The sequence below is a fragment of the Dryobates pubescens genome, chromosome 4 (assembly GCF_014839835.1).
Source record: "Dryobates pubescens isolate bDryPub1 chromosome 4, bDryPub1.pri, whole genome shotgun sequence".
In the NCBI taxonomy this organism is placed as follows: Eukaryota; Metazoa; Chordata; class Aves; order Piciformes; family Picidae; genus Dryobates; species Dryobates pubescens.
Window position 1 is genome coordinate 11,980,107 of NC_071615.1, and position 20,354 is coordinate 12,000,460.

General features: G+C 37.2%; 2 protein-coding genes across 2 annotated transcripts in view; both read left to right on the forward strand.

The window, feature by feature from the left end:
* Positions 1 to 1,328: 1,328 nt before the first annotated feature.
* Positions 1,329 to 3,427, forward strand: TNFRSF17 (TNF receptor superfamily member 17). Its single transcript, XM_054180724.1, is given in 3 exon segments — positions 1,329 to 1,544; positions 1,778 to 2,015; positions 2,790 to 3,427. Coding segments are annotated over 3 exon segments (606 nt in total). The 5' UTR covers positions 1,329 to 1,433; the 3' UTR covers positions 3,047 to 3,427.
* A 1,316-nt stretch (positions 3,428 to 4,743) lies between these two features.
* SNX29 (sorting nexin 29) overlaps positions 4,744 to 20,354 on the forward strand; it is a 93,136-nt gene continuing 77,525 nt past the window's right edge. Inside the window, exons 1-10 of the mRNA XM_054180725.1 lie at positions 4,744 to 4,774; positions 5,012 to 5,386; positions 10,013 to 10,077; positions 10,672 to 10,724; positions 11,195 to 11,319; positions 12,672 to 12,852; positions 13,775 to 13,845; positions 14,668 to 14,916; positions 16,893 to 17,262; positions 17,876 to 17,994. Coding sequence (XP_054036700.1) covers positions 4,744 to 4,774; positions 5,012 to 5,386; positions 10,013 to 10,077; positions 10,672 to 10,724; positions 11,195 to 11,319; positions 12,672 to 12,852; positions 13,775 to 13,845; positions 14,668 to 14,916; positions 16,893 to 17,262; positions 17,876 to 17,994 — 1,639 coding nt within the window. The remainder of the gene's footprint in view (positions 4,775 to 5,011; positions 5,387 to 10,012; positions 10,078 to 10,671; positions 10,725 to 11,194; positions 11,320 to 12,671; positions 12,853 to 13,774; positions 13,846 to 14,667; positions 14,917 to 16,892; positions 17,263 to 17,875; positions 17,995 to 20,354) is intronic.

A 20,354-nucleotide genomic window follows, 5' to 3' on the forward strand; every position in this document is an offset into this window, starting at 1 on the left:
ACAGGAATGTAATCTTCCTAATTTATTTTACAATTATGTTTATGATAAAAAACAAGAACAACAACAAAACCCCAACACAACAGCTAAAAAATGGACTAAGCGAAAAAGCCAGTCAAAAACTATCACATTAGGTAAGGCTAAGTCTCTAGATTTCATGTCTCCATTATAAATTAAGGTCTTGAATGTATTTTGTAAAACATAATTATGAAGTAATTGTTGACTGTGTACTTTAGGAGTATCACATTTAAAACCAGAAACCCATTCATTAAAAAAGGTCATTCTTTCATCATCTGTGTGTTGTAAATAATTTTTGTCCATTCTGGGAAATGGGCATGAAGGAAGTTGTCTGAAGCTGAGGAATGATTAAGTGGCAAGTGTAAAAACTAAACTGGTTGTATCTTCTTGAGTACTGTGTCCAGTTCTGGGCCCCTCAGTTTAAGAAGGACATTGAGACTCTTGAACATGTCCAGAGAAGGGCACTGAGGCTGGTGAGTGGCCTCAAGCACAAGCCCTATGAGGAGAGGCTGAGGGAGCTGGGATTGTTCAGCCTGGAGAAGAGGAGGCTCAGGGGAGTCCTTATTTGCTGTCTACAACTACCTGAAGAGTGGTTGTAGCCAGGAGGGGGTTGGTCTCTTCTCCCAGGCAACCAGCACCAGAACAAGAAGACACAGTCTCAAGCTGTGCCAGGGAAGTTTAGGCTTGAGGTGAGGAGAAAGTTCTTCCCAGAGAGAGTTGTTTGCCATTGGAATGTGCTGCCCAGGGAGGTGGTGGAGTCACCATCCCTGGAGGTGTTCAAGAGGGGATTGGATGTGGCACTTGGTTTAGTCATGGGGTCTGTGGTGACGGGTTGGACTTGATGATCTTTGAGGTCTCTTCCAACCTTGGTGATTCTGTGTGATTCTTATTACTGTGCCTCCTGCTGCTTTTTCTTCATCTTATGCTCCATGGACTGGGCAAGAAAAGCAAAATATAAGCAATGCATAGTTTGCTTATTACAGGAAAACATAATTATTGCAGCCCATCACCATGAAAAAAATATCCTAAGGACAGGAATAATGATGATGAACTCCTGTTGGGAGATATTCTTGCTTTTTTACAGTTTGTAATCTTCAGCACCTGTTCAAGAAATGTCTTCTATAAATATCTCTTTTCTGTTTCAGGCAAAATTTACATTGAAAACTATCTTTGTGCAGCTGCTCAGTTTTTCTACGATTGTGAATTGCTAAAAAAGGAACAGTAATTCCTTGGGAGGGACAGAGTTAAATTCTTTTTACTTACCATAGTACTATGTAGCAGAGCTGTGACTGAAATCTAGCCATTATTGGTTGCTGTTCTTAAGAGTTGCTAAAACCGAGAGCTGAAAAGCCCTTTGTAGATGATCTTCACTCTTTAACAACTTCTGTGGCTTTCCAGTTCCATAATTATTGACCCTGATGGCCCACTGCCCCAAAAATGAATACTTTGATAATTTGCTGATCTCTTGTAAGCCTTGTCATCTTCGATGTTCTAGTACACCACCGCCTTCATGTGAAAACTACTGTGGTAAGAGTAAGTAATGTTTCTGCAATACTTTGTGGCTAGGCAGGGCATTTTCATGTTGTATTTTATATGGGATTGTGAACATAGAAACTTAAAGAAATCTAAAACTTGTACAGAGTTTATCAGAATAATGTATGGGCTCAAAAATATTAATGACCTATGCAGTGTGTCCTGTAGGATTGTTAAGAGGAGTAAATTTTTAAAGCTCTCAAGCTTTCCTTGAGCTTTCACTCAACAGAAACAGAATTCTCTCTTTGATATAGAAGTTTTATGTGTTGGATATCTTTACTGTTTCATTGGCTATTATTTACAATTTATTCAATGCATCTCTTTTATTTCATAAGGTACTGATTCAAGTGGAGTTCTTTGGATTTGCTTGGGCTTAGGAGGAATTTTAATGCTCACTCTGTTCACCTTAATGGTCTTGTTTAAGTGGAAGCACCTAAAGCATTTAAAAGAAAAGCTGAAAAACACAGGTGAATAACTAATATTCTTTATCAAATAATTGTAGATCATTGTATATTTTAGCTACGCTTAGAATGTGTGTATTTGCATGTAATTTATATTCTAAATATTGACTAAATTGGATTTATGGGATTGTTTTGCATTCCTCAAACAGTCTCAGTGAAGTTATTGAAGTTAGTAGGGAATAAAATATCCAGATTATAACTTGTAGAAGCAGCAATCTCTTTGTTGGTACTGGAACATGTCAGGATTGTTCTGTTGCATATTCATACCTGGCTTACTTGCTAGTGCTTGAAAAGTCATTTATGAACCCTCAACAGCAAAAGATCTTTATAAAAGTTTCACCCTCTTCTCACTGAGTGCAAAAGGGATTCTAGGCAGGTAGAAAATACACATTCAATTTTAGCTTTCCATCTTAAAAAATATTTAATAAAGTTACTTAATATTTCACCCTGCAAGAAGTGTATGTGATATATTTTGGGAACGTGAAAAGAAATAGGTTATTTTTACATTTTGCAAATACTTGTATCTGTGGCATGTTCAGCCAATAAATGACTAGAAAGTATATACTAGATAACTTAAATGCTTATCCTGAAGAATAAGGGATGTATTATCATAGACAAAAGATTCTCATATGTAGCTGCATCTTAAAACTTTCACAATATATTAAGATTTTTCACTAAAGGTAGAAACATAGTTAGAACATGAAGAAATTTGGATCTTCAATAACTCTATGTCTGGTACAGTATGATGCATGTACTAAATTAACTTCTGTCTATTTACAGACTCTTCTGTGGAGTTGAATAATATTCTCAAGGTTAATACTGAAAGCAATGTGACTATAGAAGGAATTAGACACTCACTTCAAAGTGAAACATTAATGTATTCAGTGGAAGAATGCACTTGCAGTGACTGTGGCTTGGTAAAACCTCAAACTGGCTGTGAAACTTCGTTTCCATTACCAGCCACAGAAGAAGGAGCTACTGTCCTAGTTACCACAAAATCTTTTGACAGTTTCAACTATATTCTGGGCGTCGTGTGACTGTAAGAGAAGTATATTTTTACTGAATAATAATAAAGTAGTTATTGCAGTATAGCTATTAGTCTTAATACTGCAGTCAGTGGAGAAGGCTAGTACATAATCCTTACAGGTCTTCCATTGAACTTTCATTAATGTTGTCTTCTTATATCTAACATGTCTTTGTTCAAGTATTTATACATTATCCTGTGTACTAAGCTAGTTTTTGGAATTTTTAATTTCTGAAAGTCTCTGCATTTTCTGCCTTTGGAGACTGTATTGACTTATGCCAGATACATATGAAAATTTGCAAATAAATATTTAATGTTAAACTTGTGCTAAAAAAAATGCTTGATGGCACAGATAAAATGTTCCAAGAAGCAGAAATAAAGACCCATATTGTATCTCCAGTCTTGTAAAACATAATTTCAAATAGCCCCTGTGATGCTTGGAATAGGAATGTTTTAATAAAGAATTCCTTTGTAGAATGTGGAGTTCCTCCAGTTCAAGTAGTATCTTGGGGAGGTTGTGATTCTGTGGAGCACCATATCTGCAGTTCCAACGTATTCCTGATGGTGCAGACTTTCCTTTATGTAAAGAAAAATCCTCTCTACTTAGAAGTTCCTCTTCACAGTGAAGACAGATAAGTTTAGTAAGGCTTTCTTTGAATAAAGGGAAAGTCCACAGGACAATTCCTGGTGGTATCTCTTAAACTGCTGGGAGATGCAGCCCCCTTTTATCCTCATTTCCCAGCCGCAAATTTCCCTCTCCTTGTCCCCATTGGCTAGGTATTCAGAATTTACAGTCTTTCCCAAAATGCCTACTACATGTCCCCCTTCACATGCAACCCCCCTCACTATATAACATCCTATGTTCATTTCAATTAGGTTCTTCATGACTTTGGGCGGAGAAGTTAATATTTAGAAGTCTATTAAGCCTGTGCTCGGTCAGAAAGTTCACAAATTTAGGCTATGTTCAGTATCTTGTCATCCTCTGACAGATTCCCACTGATTTACCTTGAATTTAAGATAAAGGTCATTTGCAGCTGCTGCTTTGTTGTTTATACACATAGATAAGGGAAACTGTCTGTTTCCCCTCCCTTCTTCTTCTAGCCCCCTTCAGACAATTCTTCCTTTGTAAAGACACTCGTTACTTTTAATCCCATCATTTAAGTGCCAAGTCCTTTTCAGGACTGTGTTCTATAAAAATTGATTTCTATTTTACTAATTTCTTTTTTACTTACCCTTGTTATACATACAAGGACTACTGCTAAGATATAGTCACGCTAGGCTATTGCATGGCCTAAAATTAGGAATATACTTTTGTCACCTTTCCTAAGCATTAATGGTATTTTCCTAATAAGAGGTCAGTTTATTCTTTCCTGGAAAACTGCAACAAAAGCAACAACTTTCAAATTTTTTTTCCTTTTATTTCTTTTGAGATAACAATCTATTTCAGGTTCCTGCATGACTTACGAATGAAAATGTTTTGAGAGTAGTAAAATCTTGCACAAAATCTATGAACAATCATTATTACAGCAGCTTTAGGAGGCTGACCACAGAGTTTGGGCCAGTTAGGGATGAGTTGCGTCGGTCTGGCCACAACATAGCCAAAACATCTGAAACAGGCCTACAGAGCTATTGAATTTTATTATCTGGGAACTCTTTAATTTTATAACCATGTTAAAAATGTTTAAAAACAATGTTCTGCTGCTCCACACGATGCGCAACAGTGTGACATTTGCACCGGACTGTAGTGATAGTTTGCAAATATAAACCAGCAAGATGATGCCTTAAAAAAAATATCTACAAAAGTTAAGAAAATTACTTCATGATTTTCACTTTTGTTTTTAATTTTAATATGTATTTGAGGTTTCAAAACTTTTCTGCCTTTTTTTGAAGGATGAACCTTTCAGGAGTTTTGGCACGTAACAGTACAGACCATTTCCTCTCTCTTTTTCGCACTATTTGCCCAGTTTTCACCGCACAGGTCGGACTGTTCGGCTCTCTGTGAACTGGCAGGGATTGCCACGGGACCTTCGGCCGGGGCCGGGGCCTTACAGCGCCCCCTGCGCGGGGAGCTCCGCTGCCCGAGGCAACGGTCGGTCTCGCGCCTTTTCCTCAGAAGCCTGCGAGAGGAGAAGGAGGCGGCAGCGGCGGCACCCCGCAGACTCTTCGAGATACAACTGCAGACCAAAACCGGGTTCTGCCGGCACCCCGCCACGGATCGGTGTTTACCTTCCGGGGCGGCGGGGCGGAGTTCCGGGGCGGAGAGTGCTCGCTGGCCGGCTCGGCTTTGGGCTGTGCGGGAGGAGGGATCGGGTCCGGCGGACGAAGGGTGTGAGCCCCGAGGCCACCATGAGTGGTGAGTGGAGGGCTCGAGCGGGGCCTTCTCCGCTCCCAGGGCGCGCTCGGTGGGGCCACCGGGTCTCTGGGGCACTGTCGGGGCTGGCATGGGCAAAGCTTGCCTGAGGGGACCCTGCCGCTCCGCTGCCTGCTCAGTCAGCCGTGGCTCCGTCCCCCGAGGGCCGAGGCGCCTTTCTCCCCGGCTGGGCTGGGGTCGTGGCGTGGCAGAGGAGACTTTGGCCTCTCTTGTCCCGCGGTGTGTGGTGGGGCTCAGCCCTTGCCTGTATCACCACATCCCGCTCCTCATTTTGGTTCCTGAAGGCCCCCATAAGTGTTTTTTTCCCCCCTTATTTACAAGCCTGAAGACTTCTCTTGAGCGTGACACTGGCTCAAAGCACAAGCCATGCTGGTCTAGGGGATCGCCCTTGCCTCAGCTGTGCAAAATCACAGGAAATATTCCCGAGAAAATAAACGACCAAGAGAAAGTAATTAAAAAAAATATAATACAAGAGCTGGGGCTATTCAGTCGGGAGAAGAGAAGGCTCAGAGGAGATCTTATTGTGGCCTTCCAGTGTCTCCAGGGGGCCTACAAGAAAGCTGGAGAGGGGCTTTTTAGGGTGTCAGGAAATGATAGGACTAGAGGGAATGGAAAAAAAAATATAGAAATGGGTAGATTCAGATTGGATGTTAGGAAGAAGTTCTTCACTGTGGTGATGATGAGACACTGGAATAGGTTGCCCAGGATGGTGGTATAAGCCCCATCCCTAGACGTCTTTAAAGCCAGGCTGGATGTGGCTCTGGGCAACCTGCTCTAGTGTGAGGTGTCCCTGCCTATGGCAGGGGTGTTGGAACTGGATGATCCTTGAGGTCTCTTCCAACCCTATCAATTCTATGATTCTAACTTGTAGTTGGCAAGAGAGAAGAGAAGCATGTCAAATGGACAGAGTGGTTAGCTCTAGTATGTAGGGTGTTTCTCTAATTCAGGCTTGACCAGGATGTGTCAGTTGTGGATGATTTAATTTCTGGCCTTCATGTCTGTGAGTGTGCAAAATACTGAGTGTTTTGAGGTGTTTATGAGGGGAAATACTGAAAAGCTTTGCATGAGAATTGGGACCCATAAACCTTGGAGCTGGAGGAAGCTTAACCTGTTGAATGGGCCAGCGTGGAGATTTACTGGGTAGGATGGAAGGAGAAATTTTATAGATTGTGCCTTGTGTAAGTGTATGTATTATGTCTTAAAACACATTGGAAAGTGATGAATTTGGGTTCTTTTAAAAAGAGGTGCTTTAGCTAATGCTTTTATGGGCCTACTTATATAACTTCAGTAATGGAAGCTGTAGACAGCACTCTGCACCTGAAAATTAGACAGTATGTTTTTCTCCCACTCTGATTTAATACAAGGTGAGATCTGTTGCCAGAGGTAGTAAGAAAAAAAATAAAAGTGGTGTTAATGGGAGTAACTAAATGCTGCATGCTTTATGGATAGCAGTCACTTCTGAGAATGAAACCAAAAATGAATGCACTTCAGTTGTATTTTTCTGTTTTGTTCTTGCCTTTGTGGTAAGAAGAAGACAAAATATTTTTATGGATGAAGAGAAGTGGCAAAAAGAAATGTTATGGGGGACCTTGCTAGTTACCATTGTGAAAAATGCAAGTAACAGTCAAATCTTTCAGACCATGGAAAAAGGAAGTTTCTCAAATGTTTCAGATCTTGACACGAGATAGACTAAAATCTCAGTTCTGAAGTTTGTAAGCATCAGCATTTTCATATAGAAAACATTAGCCTTTCAGTGATGAATTCAGGCTGGGACCAGCCTTCTGCAGATTTGTACTGGGAGACTCATCTTTACAAGCTCTTTTTATTCTGTAACTCAAAAGGCAAGGTGGCACCTCTGGTGGCATAAAGCCTCATCATGTATTTATTTTTAATACCTTTATTTTTTTTTCCAAACCAAGAGATAAATGTTGTCTCTCCTCATAAACATGTAGCTACTTAGAAGGTAATAATGCCTAAGGTGGCTTTAAGGCTAGTAGTCACTTGCACAGCCAAACTTCCTAACCTACCCATGTGTAGCTCTTGCCAAGACCTGTATGACTTTTCTAAACATTTCAATTAGACAGCAAAATCACACTAGTTTTGCACCTTGCCAGCCATTACTGCAATACAATACTGGATAGTATTTTTCCACAATAATGTGAGTGGAACAGAAAAGGACAGAGGAATGTGTATCATCATCATGCTTGTTTCAGATCAAGGAGATAGGTAACATTAATATAATTAAATACAACCATGTACTTTTTTAGCAGCTGGAACTACACTGTCTACATTTGTTTCGCTGCCCAATTTTAGAACTTAAAAGTAAAAGGGTTTTACCTAAAACATTGATTCCCTAACAGCTGTAATTACATAATTATAATGTATATTTTTGTAGCTACAGTGTGTTCTAGTGGATGTGAAGGTACCATCCTGTTGATTTGAGCATTACTTTAATAATGTTGTTTACTGATTACATACTCTTATTTTATTGGACAGTGTTGAATAGGCTAAACTTTAAAGTTTACAAGAATACTAGAATTATGTGCTTGTCAAGAATTAGGAGTGCTGTCACTTGTTTAATAGCTGTTTCAAAAAGCATATAAAAATGGAGCTAATTGAGGATGAGGCAGCAGAATCGTAACAGTGTAGTTCAAAGTAATATTTAAATTAGGCCTATGGTTTATCTTGAACTTGTACACTCAGAACCTGTGCTAGAGCAAGCTCAAGGAACTGCAGTCTGAAATTTTGCATACAAGATTGCAAAAAGTGTGTAAGAGCAATCTGAGATTTTATTTATTTATTTATTTATTTTACCCTGCTTTCTACATGGGGTCCTGAGGAGAGTTGCACCTCCAAAGAATTGGATGGCAATCCTGTTTTCCTTTACTTACACAGTCAGTTTTCTTCTGCTGTAGGTGCAGATATTTCTGGCAGGGTGTGGAGAGAAGTTTGTTTTAAAAATAGGAAAGTGTGACTGTGAACAACAAAAAATGACAGGGGTCACAGAGACAGGTGCAGTATGTAAGCTTATTTTAAATTTTTAACTGAGTAGATGTTGATGGGAGAAGTCTCTTAAGTTTCTTAGGTTTTGCAACTTTATACTTATGTTTTCACAATTATTTCTAGACTCCTGTATGAACTTCCTTTTTTATGACAATAATCTAAATATAGCCTTTTTTTTTTCCTGAGTAATGTTGGTTTTATGCATTCTAAGTTTTGTATTTGTGTATGTGTAACTGCAGTTTTCACCACTATTGTGAATCAGTAGAAGAGTATTTTGGTCCTTTGTAATACACTGTTAGTCCTTAAGTCAGCTGGAGCTGATCACACTTGATTGATGCTCTTGTCGGAAAAATATGCTGGTGGTTGTTGTTGTTATTGTTGTAAAGACTTAGTTTGAAAAATGAAGGCTATAAAAGAGCAAAATCTTAAACAGAATTGGTAGAGATTCATTTTTACTTCACATCTACCTGAAACAACATGGCTATGTACTATGTTTTCTAGGCTTATTTGAAAGGAAAATGTAATCTCTGCTTGAGAAAACCCACACAACTTAATCTTTCATTTTTAAAAGAATGTTAGACTTGAGAATATTCTTTTTCTTCTGCCTGCAAAATTTCTCTGTTAAACAGCAATAGAAGAGTTCTGATGGCATGCATTGAGCAGAAACCTTGGCCAGGCGTCAATGTAGACATTGTGTGGTCTCATAGCCCTGTTGATAGTGAAGGTGATCTGAACTACATATGTAAATTATTGGTTGTAATCACCTGTAGTCATAATTGCCATTAGCACAAATTTACAGGTAAAATAAAGGCAACATACACATTACACTGCGCTCAGTCTGTGTAAATATAAGGCTGTTTGGTATCAGGTGCTTTAGACTTCTTGTATGTTATGCAATTTTTATATTGTACCTGGTTGCAAACCACTTCTATGTTACCAAATAGAACCAAAGATGCCAAAGAGATGTGAATTTAAACACTGACATGTTTGAAAGGCAAGATGTAACCCAGGTACTTAGTAGTTTCATTTGACAGGTGTTTTTCAGGTTGCAAAATGATTAATTACAGACATTTGTTCTGAGGTAGCCTCAAACTGTTAATACAAAGAGAAATGTTGCATTATTCCTATTCTCACAAGTATATGGATAGCTTAGGACTGTAAAAGTAACAAGTATTGAAATAATAGAGAAAATCTATAGGTTTGGCCTCACAGGTGCTTGTGCTAAGAAGCTAGGGGCAAACTGTGCTGACTGCACAATTTGGCAGAGCAGTTGGACTTAATGATCTTCAGAGGTCCCTTACAATCCCTCCCATTCTGTGATTATATTATGTTTCTTATTACTGCAATGTACTTTATATCATGAACCTAAAGCCTTACTAAAAGCAGATTCTAGATATTTCAAAAGGTATTCCTGCATATTAGAGAAAGGCTACTTAAAACCTCTGAACACAGACTGCATTATTTTACTTAGAGAAGAGACATTAATAGATTTTATTGGAATATTTGACATGGGGAGAAAGTTTTCAGGGCCCTGATGTTGGCCTGAATGTATTTTTCTTTAAAAACCCATTTATTTTAAAACTATACCACTTTGTTGAATTTCAGGTTCACAGAGCAATGACACTAAAAGGCAGTTTCTTCTAGAACGGCTACTGGATGCCGTTAAACAGGTGAGAAATCCAGTACGTATTTCTATAATATATTTACTCTGCGTTGTCAGTAATTGCAGGTACAGTCTTTGCCTTTTTTTCTCCTCTTTACCAGCTGAAGAAGAAATTTTGTCTTTGACACAGTATCACCTGAATTTGTGTCTGCTAGGAAACAACTATTAGGATTTATTTATGTATGTATTTATCTTGCATCACCATGAGGTTCAGTGAGTAGAATTTCATAGACTGGATTCAGTTTAGGAGAGCTTGGGGAGCAAAAGAATGTCTCGAAAGTATGTTTTATAAAGAATGATTCTTTTGTAATTGTAGCACTAAGTTGAATAGCAGCAATGTTTGTTCTTGTGCATATACATTTAAAAGTCAAAAGCACTAATTTTTACTCAATTTTGAATTAATTGAAGGACCTGGGCGTGTGGTGTTCTGGCTATCAAGAATATATTTGAACAGCAGGATTGGTCCTTTCGTGGAACATGATGCTGTAAAGCACTTTCCGATTCCAGGCTGTATTTGCTGGTGCTTTATTTTGTGCTGCTTCTACTTTTTCTTCTGACTTAAATGTTTCAGAATATTGATACTAAAATGTGTTTATTGCAGTGTCAGATACGATTTGGAGGAAGAAAAGAAATTGCTTCAGACTCTGATAGCAGGTAAGAGAGTCTAAGAAACTTCCAACATGCTTAGATTATCTGACGAGTGCTAGAATTGATGAGAGTAGGGGAAGATCATGCAGCTGTAAGCAACAGGAAGTCCAGAAGAGGAAGAAGCAGCAATAAGGAAAGAGAGGGGAAGCCCATGTCCTTTAAGGGGTGGCTTGTAATGCAGCTCTTGTGCATCTGTTTTGCCTTTTATGAAGTGGAAAATTCTAGTAGATTTTTTTTTTTGTCTGGGAGGTCATGTATTTGCTATAATTTCTGTTTTTAACAGCAGCAACCTTTTGGGCAAAAATTACAAATGCTCCACGATCATCTTGAGTATTGTTTGAATGATATTCTGCTTTATTAGTAAAGTTTTCCAAACACCTTTACATTCTCTATTTAGAGATTTGGTACAGACCTGCTCTATAGAAATGTAGTTAATTGTTTTTTTCCAAATGATTTCTTTTCAAATTCTGTTGCAGAGTCACTTGTTTGTGTGCTCAGTTTGAAGCTGTGTTACAGCACGGTCTGAGGAGGAGTCGGGGGCTGGCATTAACAGCAGCAGCGATCAAACAGGCAGCGGGTTTCTCCAGTAAAACTGAGACTGGTAATTCATTATTTGTAACTATTCTATCTTGAACAGTTGATCAGTGCAAGCGAGAGAGTTTCTAATGGAAATGTTAAGCAATGCACTGAGCTGCAGACTGTTGGTAGAATACTTAATGCCTGGAAAATGGTTATTGCTTTCTTACTATAGCTTAACTTGCATATGAAATTTCTCTAGAAATGTTGGTGTTTGGAAATCTGCACTTCCTACAGTTCCATCATGAGTAGTATCGCTGGTAAATGTCTTCTGAATTCTGTTGTTGTTTTTTCCTGAAAGCAGTTGCAAAATACCTTTATGTTTTTATCACTTTCAGACAAATGAGTCTGGTATGAGTGATACTCTTTTCTTTCCTGTAATCACAGGTGTCATCTTTTTCTTTACCACACTAGAATACTGCCGTTTAGGCTATACACTCAAACTTTCACAACTGAAAAATTCTAACTCCATTACAAAGGATTTAGAAAAGTGATAAGCAAGGAGGGGCAGGATCAATTTGTTTTCTCTTGCATGTATTTTTTTTCTGTGTGTTTGAGAAAACCTTTTAGCCATCTTTTAACATCTGCTTTCTGCTTATTCCAAGCAATATGTATTTGCTGCAACATTAATGACTAATGATTGCCAAAGTTTGCCATAGAGTACTGATTCAAGTCTTACAGCTGAATTATGTGGTATTTGGTTGTTTTTTCACCCTAAGCAAATGCTAAGAGGTTAATTGTAATAAATACGTCTTTATTCAGCTAAGAAACAGGAATATGTGAAACACTAGGTGTTTTATTGTCCCTTTGTTTCTCCCAAATGAGAAATTTGAGGGAACTACTAAAAAACCTTTATTGATATTTGGGGACAGGGCAAGGAAAGTATTTTAGTGGCATGGGATCTTGTTGACTTTTAAATGTGACACTTCTGCTTTTTTAAAGTAAGATAAATTTGTCATTTGCATGTCTGAAAGTTCTGAAGCTACTCATTCCTTTGGACCTAGCTTCTAACATTTCAGAATGAGCAGTAAGACAGAGTCCCAAAGAATTTTTTTCTTTGCATAATACATTCCCAGCTGAACATATTTCATGAAATGCTCACTTAAATGTGCCATTAAAAAATGTAAGATATAATCCTTTATGGTATATGTTTTGCTTTTTCAATGAAGTGAGACATTCTCAGTGCTTAAACAGCCAAAGTCCTGTGGAAATAAATAACTCATTTAACTGGGGAATTACACAAAGATGGTAAATGATTCACCTTTGTTCACACTTATGTATAATTACCTGCTTCTTTTATAGAGTGACATATAAATGCATTCAGATATGAGTCTAGCCTTTTTAGTGGGATGGTGATGATGATGATTATTATTCCAGAGCCTGTGTTTTGGTATTACGTGAAAGAAGTCCTGAATAAACATGAACTGCAGCGCTTTTACTCTCTGAAGACAATTACTACAGATATTGGTAGAGGCCGGGCTTGGTTGCGCTGTGCATTAAATGAGCATTCCCTGGAAAGATATGTTCATATGCTGCTTGCAGATAAGACTCGACTCAGGTACTGTATCTGATATCTTTGTAGTCCATTGACAAACAAAATACTGAGATAAAGAAAAAATGTATCAAGAACTTGTGCTCTAGTAATACACCATATGAGTTGCTATGCTAGTGAAGCCACTTAACCTCCTACTTTGGTTTTGTTCCCTTTGGAAATTTGGCAGCTGTTATGATAGTGGCTTGTGCCTGTATCAACATGTGACCTTGAAACTGGTTTAATTGTAGCACACAACAAAATATGCTTCTATCCTCATTTCATTTCCATCCTCCTTCCTAACTCAATCCCTTATTCTTTCAGGTTTTCCACACTGAGTCTCTGACACCGTATTTTGAGGTGCCTCTCTTATTCCATTAAAATAATACAGAATTGCAGTCTTGATCTTATCAGTTCATCCCTGGTAACTGCCTGTTACCTTTAGGAGGTGGCCATATTGTATTTGAAAAGCTTCCCATCAGTCAACCAATAGGTAGCTACTACTGAAAATCACTTGAAAATGATTTTGTTACACTTTGTCAACCTTCTTGTTACAGAGTTACTGAGAATAAGTGACTATGTCTTGTGAAATCCTAAGGTACTTTGGATGTTCAAAATGCACTTCAATTCCTACTTAACTGAGTTCTATCTCAGAAAAGAGCCTTTTTTTTAAAATTTGCATCACTTAATGTTTGCACTGGATAAAATTATTGCCAGAACTAGCTTTTTGGTGCCTCCTTTTCATTTTAGTCTGTTTCAGTCCTGTAGCATTCTTGCAAGATAGATATTTGATTTTATATCAAAAAAGATGAATGAAACAACAAAGGAAAAACATAATCTGAAAAATCATTGGATTCATGTGTCAGTAATTATGGTCATACTTGTTGCAATACTTGCACAGTATCAGGATTTTCAGTATTCCTCATTTTTTCCCCCTTTCCAATTATAGTGTCTTCTATGAAGACTGGTCTTTTATGATGGATGAAGAACGCTCTAGTATGATCCCTACAATGGCAGCTGGTAAAACTTTTAAATGCTGTTCTTGGCAAACTAATTTATTTTGGAACATTATATCTGTTTCTGTTTGTGGAAAGCTTCTCTAACACTCTCTTTGCTTATGTGGAGAAAGTGTGTATGTCAGATGCACAGTGAGGGTATTATGCCAATTTATACTATAAACTGGTGAACTGTTAAAACATTAGATCTGGCCTTCCTCCAGATCAGAAATCTTCCACATCAATTTTCTAAGTCTTTAGTCAAGGCTAACTTTTTTCCTAAAAAATAGCATAATTCAGAGGAAACAAAGTAAGATATTCCTGACTAGAAAACAGCAATGATAGATGTTTATCATAAGACCCAAATTATAAGTAAATACATGTAAGAAGAGTAAGAGCAAGGAACGATAACAGCTAATTTACTTTTCTAGAGTTTAAACACAGTTGTTCTGTGTTACTCCCTTTACCTTTTCTCAGCTACATAGTTAAATGCCTCCTTTTACAAGTTAGGGTTATGGGAGGCTTTTTATAGAGACTACAGCAACCAACAAATATTTAAGTTGCAGTGAAATGGCTTTAAATAAAAGGTAATAAATAAGCTAGTTCACAGTACTTACAGTGCAACAGCCACCAAGATAAATTCAAAACTGTTTGCATCAGCTTGAACAACATCTGAAAAATAATAAATGGTACATAAAAGAATAAGAATTTCTGCAGAAAGAACTGTGGGAAGTCTTTTGGGGAAGTCTTACATGTCATGGCTTTGTTAATCCTTCTCTCTCTGTAATATTTGTATGAGAGATATAGTGGATACTTGGTCTTTTTTCCTCCTTTCTTTTATCTGAAGGTCTGAACTCCATTCTTTTTGCCATCAACATTGATAATAAAGATTTAAATGGGCAGAGCAAGTGCACACCCACCGTGTCTGATTTATTAAAGGAATCAACGCAAAATGTAACCTCATTGTTGAAAGAATCCACTCAGGGTGTTAGCAGCCTTCTTAGAGAGATAACTGCGTCATCTCCTGTCTCGATCCTGATAAAACCTGATCAAGACACTGACCCCCTTCCTGTTCTTTCAAAGAATGTAAATGCTGGTAAGTCTTGTGCTGTTAGTGTCTTTCAGAAACTTACAAAATATTCAAGTGTATTTAAATAACTTCTCCAATTAAATTTAATGCACTACTATGGAACAAAAAGCCTTGAGTGTGAAATTTTTTAGAAATACTGTTGTGAATACTGACTGACAATTGTGTATTTTGTCTTGCATGACCATGGGAGGGGAGCTAAAGTGTCTTACTGGTGAAGTGCTTTGTTTGCAACCTGAGTTTCAGTGTCTCATAAGATTATGCCTTGTCATAATTTTTCATTTTTAATGAGTTTTCTTTTGGCACTTTATCAGAAATACACTGCCATACATCTGTTGTTATGTATAAGATAAAAATCTTAGCTGGTTGTTTTCTTCAAGTAGCACTCATGTTTACAGTCTGAATTCTTACATGAAGTAGGTAATAGGAACAAATGAAAATTTACTCATATGTTCATTTTACTTTTACATGTGTTAGTGTTACAGCCAGTCTGTAGGATGTTAGTTATTAACAAAGACCAAAATTCTTAAATCTCTTATAATTTGGAACTAATTGAGCAAAGTGTGATGTTCATTATACATTTTCATTTCCAAAAATAGCAAAGGCGTATGATATCATCTTCACTTCCAGAAGCTGAGCTGAGAGTTTTGCTTTGTAAAGGTACAAAACTGGAGGAAGATTCTGGGATTTATGTATTTTTCAATTAAGAAGCAAGCTTTCAGATTAGGTTTTATATTGTTTTGATCACAAGAAGAAGGAAAAAAAAAATCCCACATGTGAATGCAAGTAGGAGTAGAAGCTGAGGTAAACTCCATTTTTTATTGGCATTTAAAATAGACTTTGTCTCAAATCATGGTTTGCAAAATAAACTTGTGGTAAAGCTTGTGTTGTCTAGCACTTTAAGTGAAATTAAAAGAGTAGGTGATACTAAACTTACACATTAACTTTGTTATTGTGGAATAGACTTGTAAGATGAAATAACAGGATAGTTGACCATATGCTGTACATGAGTACAACATAGTTTACATTATGTGTTCGGTACATGTGTATACAGTACATGTAATGAACAACTTTCAAAAACATGCCACTTTAAAAAAATGAGTTTGCTCAAATGCCATTGTAAATTGAATGTTAGGGCATGTCAGATGCTTTCATTAAAGTCTATGTTCTTTGCTGAAATTCTGTTTGCATCCAGAATAGGTTTTAACATCCTCTTTCTGTTAAAATATGTTAATGTTTTGTATGGATATCTTACAGCTGGATTTGAATTAAGACAGAGTAATTTAGTCCAAATGTAAGTTGTTGTGGTGGAGTAAATTTTTGTTACTTCTTAGAGTGCTTCAACTTTGCAAGATATTTAGCTTCATGGGCACATCAGAGTCAATGAGAACAGATAATAATTTAAAAGTAAGTGCCCATAGATGCGATGTAGTCAGAGACAATTTCAGTGTATTTCCAGACCAAGAGCTAATTAGCTGAGGGAGGGAGCAAGTTTTAACTTCTCCATCTGAAAATGAACTGCTCAATTTCTGGAATATGGACAAAACAAACTCTATTTGATTACGAGTTGTGGATTTTGCATGTGTTCTGAGTTTTTTCTTTTTAATTTTTAATCCCCAGAAATGTTACATGTTTTGTAAATGTCCTCTTCAGTATACACTAGCCATATTCCATGGGAGAAAGTGATGGGAAGGCTGACTTATTTTAAATTATATTTTATAAGTTTGTTGAACTTTCTTTTTTTTCAGGTCCAGTTGAAAACTCTTATGAATGCACCTTCAAAATAGCTTTCAAAACCTGAGTTATGAATGGCATATAAAATAAAGATGGTAGATACAGATTTAAAAGTTCACGTGTGTGAAAAGATAATGAAATGCTTTGTAGATCTAAGTGTCTTATTTAGTACATTTCTTATAATAAACTTAGGGGTTTTTCTTAAATTGTTTCTCTTCTCTAAACTGTGTAAACTTCTATGTTTCTATTAGATTTGAAATACAAAAAAGATCGAAAAAAGAAGAAGAGAGTGACAAATATTATCTCGTTTGATGAAGATGATGATGAGCAAAATTTGGGGGATGCCACAAAGGCCCTGATTACAGGAGAAAGTTCAGAAGAGAGTGTAGACAGATCTTCAGTTTTTGTGTTGCCTTCATCTGAAAGCACTCTTGGAAAAAATTTGAATGGGAGTGAGAGTAACCATTCGTGGAAGAGCAATTCAGTGTTCATGAATGGTGAATATGAGTACCAGAAACTAGATGTGAAGAGCATTGATGATGAAGATGCAGATGAGGATGAGCTGTATGGGAAAACATTAGGAAATAAAGGCACAGAAGGTGAAAGTGAAGCTTCTGAAAAGTAAGTAATGTTGCAGAAGCCAGCTGTAAATGTTCCATGCTTCCACCCCTGTTCCTTCATGGGTACTGGCAAATTTATGTAACTAACTGAAGTATAAATTTTTTTTCTCATTTTTTTCCCCTCTTTAAAATTTGTTTAAAGCATTTGGGTCACTGTAGTGATGATATTTTGTTTATGAGTTCCATTGAAAGCCAATGTTTCAGTGTTTCAGTACTTACTATCCTTGAAGTTCTCAGTTGAAATTGTTGTGTAGTATTGCCAGATTGTAGTTCTGATATGTTTGGTTCCCTTATTCTTTGTATGATCTGAACTCTGTTTTGGCTTAATGGTAAGCTCACATTTTAAAGCAGAATGTAAGCCTATTATCATCAAAGTAGCTAGTTAAACAAGACAAAACTGAGAGAATAATAATCACCTTAAATACCAATATGCCCTCATCTGCTTTGGAATGGTCTAACCTTTAATGTATGTACATATTTCTTAACAAAAAAATTGTCAGGCAGATTAAAATGAAGATTCCCCCCCAGTTATATCTCTGAAAGAAATACAAGCATTGTGAACATGACTATTAACTGTATAAATAGGCTGTGTTGTTTGTTTGGTTTAAATCTAGGCCTCATGCAATAAGCACATGCAATTCTCAGATATGCAGTTGGTCTCCTCTGCAAGTCCTGAATGATGACTCGGATGTGCTATTTCCTGTCAGTGCCATAGGCTCTTACTCCCAAACAGGTAGGTATTTTAATTTACTGAATTACAGCAAACTTTAGAACAGAACTTGTAACATGGGGTGATTCTAGGAAATAATGGGATTGCAAGGATATAGGAGATAGTGAGCAACCGAGATGAGAAGTTAATTGAAATTTATTCTAGATCTGAGTCAGTTCTCCTTATGAGTAGATCCTTAGTTTAAGAAGATTTATTCATGTCAGAATAAACCCAGAATTTGTTGTGATGAAGCTATGGTCTTGTAAGGTATTTTTATTAGTGGTTAAATAGGAAGTATCCTTTTTCTGGATATGAGTAAGCTGGAAGTGTGTGTGAGAATTTGAATTCAGGTGAGTCTCCAAAAGATTAGAGAAAGTGTACAGTACTGGAAGCAGTTGAATAGAAGCTGTTACTTATTTATATACAGGATGAGGAATGATTGGCCAAGAAATACTTCTTCAGAGAAGGATACAGGAATCATAGAGTCATAAAATCATTGAATGATTTGGGTAGAAAGGGATCTTCATGTAATCCAACCCTTCTGCTGTGGTCAGGGACACCTTCCATGATCAGGTTTCGCAAAGCTCCATCCAATCTTCCTGAGTTAAATTTTGCTAGCTGTTTATAAAACATTGCTTTCATAAAACTTAGAGTAGATATTCTCAATTAAGTGACCACTTAAAAACTTCTCAGTGACTTTCCAATAATGTTTTAATTATAAAATTTGTCATACATTTGCATATAGATCGTATGTGCCAGGAGTTAAGTGTTATCTCTTAACAATTAACTGTCAATTGAAGGCGATTGTGAAAAAGTACAATTTAGTTCTGTAAGTTTGGTGGGAAAAATAATGTGAATCATCAGATAATGCTGTACTGCCCTCTGCTGTGTTTTAAGACATGTACAGCTTAAGAAATGCCAGTAGTTTAAAAAAAAAAAGTACATTTTGATGTTGTTTTTTTTTTTCCCCTTGTGTTCCCACGTTCTTCAGCTTATGAAGGAGTGACTTAATAAAATATTTTATACAACAACTGTTAGAAAATTCGAAGTCCAAAGATTTTTGAGTGTTTGACTGCAGTAGATTGAAAATTGGAGTTCAAGTAAATGCTCCTGTTTATAGGAGGTGAATGTTACAACGTACCAAGAGCTAGAGCTAGGGGTTTGTAACTGAGCTCCTGAGTCAGGAGAGCAAGACAAGACTTAGCACTGGAGATGACAACAGTAAACTTAACAGAGGCTTACTGTTAAACAAGGGTGTTTTTTATCTCCTTGATAATCCTGCTTCATCTCATCACTGTTTTGAAGACAATGCTCAGACTACTAGAGATGATCAATGACAGGCGCAGCACACAGATAATGTTCAGTTCTCCTTCTGCTCCTCTTTCTGGTAAACCCTATGGTCCAGCATGCAAACACAATGAGAGGGCACTGGGCGAGTGAAAGGGTCTTCATCAGTTACAGGAAACAGCCACATTCTGCTGTCTGATTTCAGCTTTCCATGTTATCATGGGACTCTTCTGTACAGTCCAGAACTGAGAGCGTGCAGGCAGTCTGCACTAAAAGGCCCATCATTGCAACCCAATTGTCAGTCAGAGAGAGTGATACACATGGGTATGGTCAGTCTCTCCCCAGCCAGAATGACAATTTGATGAGATTGAAAGCTGCCTTAGGCAGTTGTTTGCTTGTCTTTGGAAGTCACACTTTTGCTGGATGAGTGATACCAGAGTTAACGTGGTTTAGCTTTTCCTGAGGGCAGTTCAGTCCAGTAACTAGCAAGCTCATTATGACAATATTTTTGCTAAAACATGTTTAATGAGCTCTTGTAAAATATGTGGTTTAACCCAATATTTTGGTTTACAGGTCTCAGTACAGATAACTACCAAGACATATTTAAAATGGATTGCAGTATAATCTGTAGTGTTGTATGTTAATATCTGTGTTTTCAGTTTTAGTCTGTTGCAATGCTTCAGGCATGTGTCAGGGCATACCATATCTCCATGTACCAAGAGAATGAGAAAGCCTGAGTCAGAATTCACTTGCTTGGAACAAAAATGAAATGTGCAGTTTGGGAACTGAACTTCAGTAAACTACATGTTAAAAAAAATCACCTTTCTCCTCCATAGTCCTTCTGACATAACTCTAATTCTTACTGACTATTTTCCCCTGGAATTTCTGCTTTTTAAGTTCTGTGCTATTTTAGCTCATGATTTTAGGATTGTTTTATTGTAACCCTTACATCATGAAATACAGAAAATATCAATAAAATGAGATTTTTTGTTTCTTTCCACTTTAATGATAGGCCCCCTGATGTGTGTATTTCAGTCATGAGAGTTGTGTGTCTGTGGACAGGTGCTGTACTATCCATGCTTTTAAAAAAAATGTCA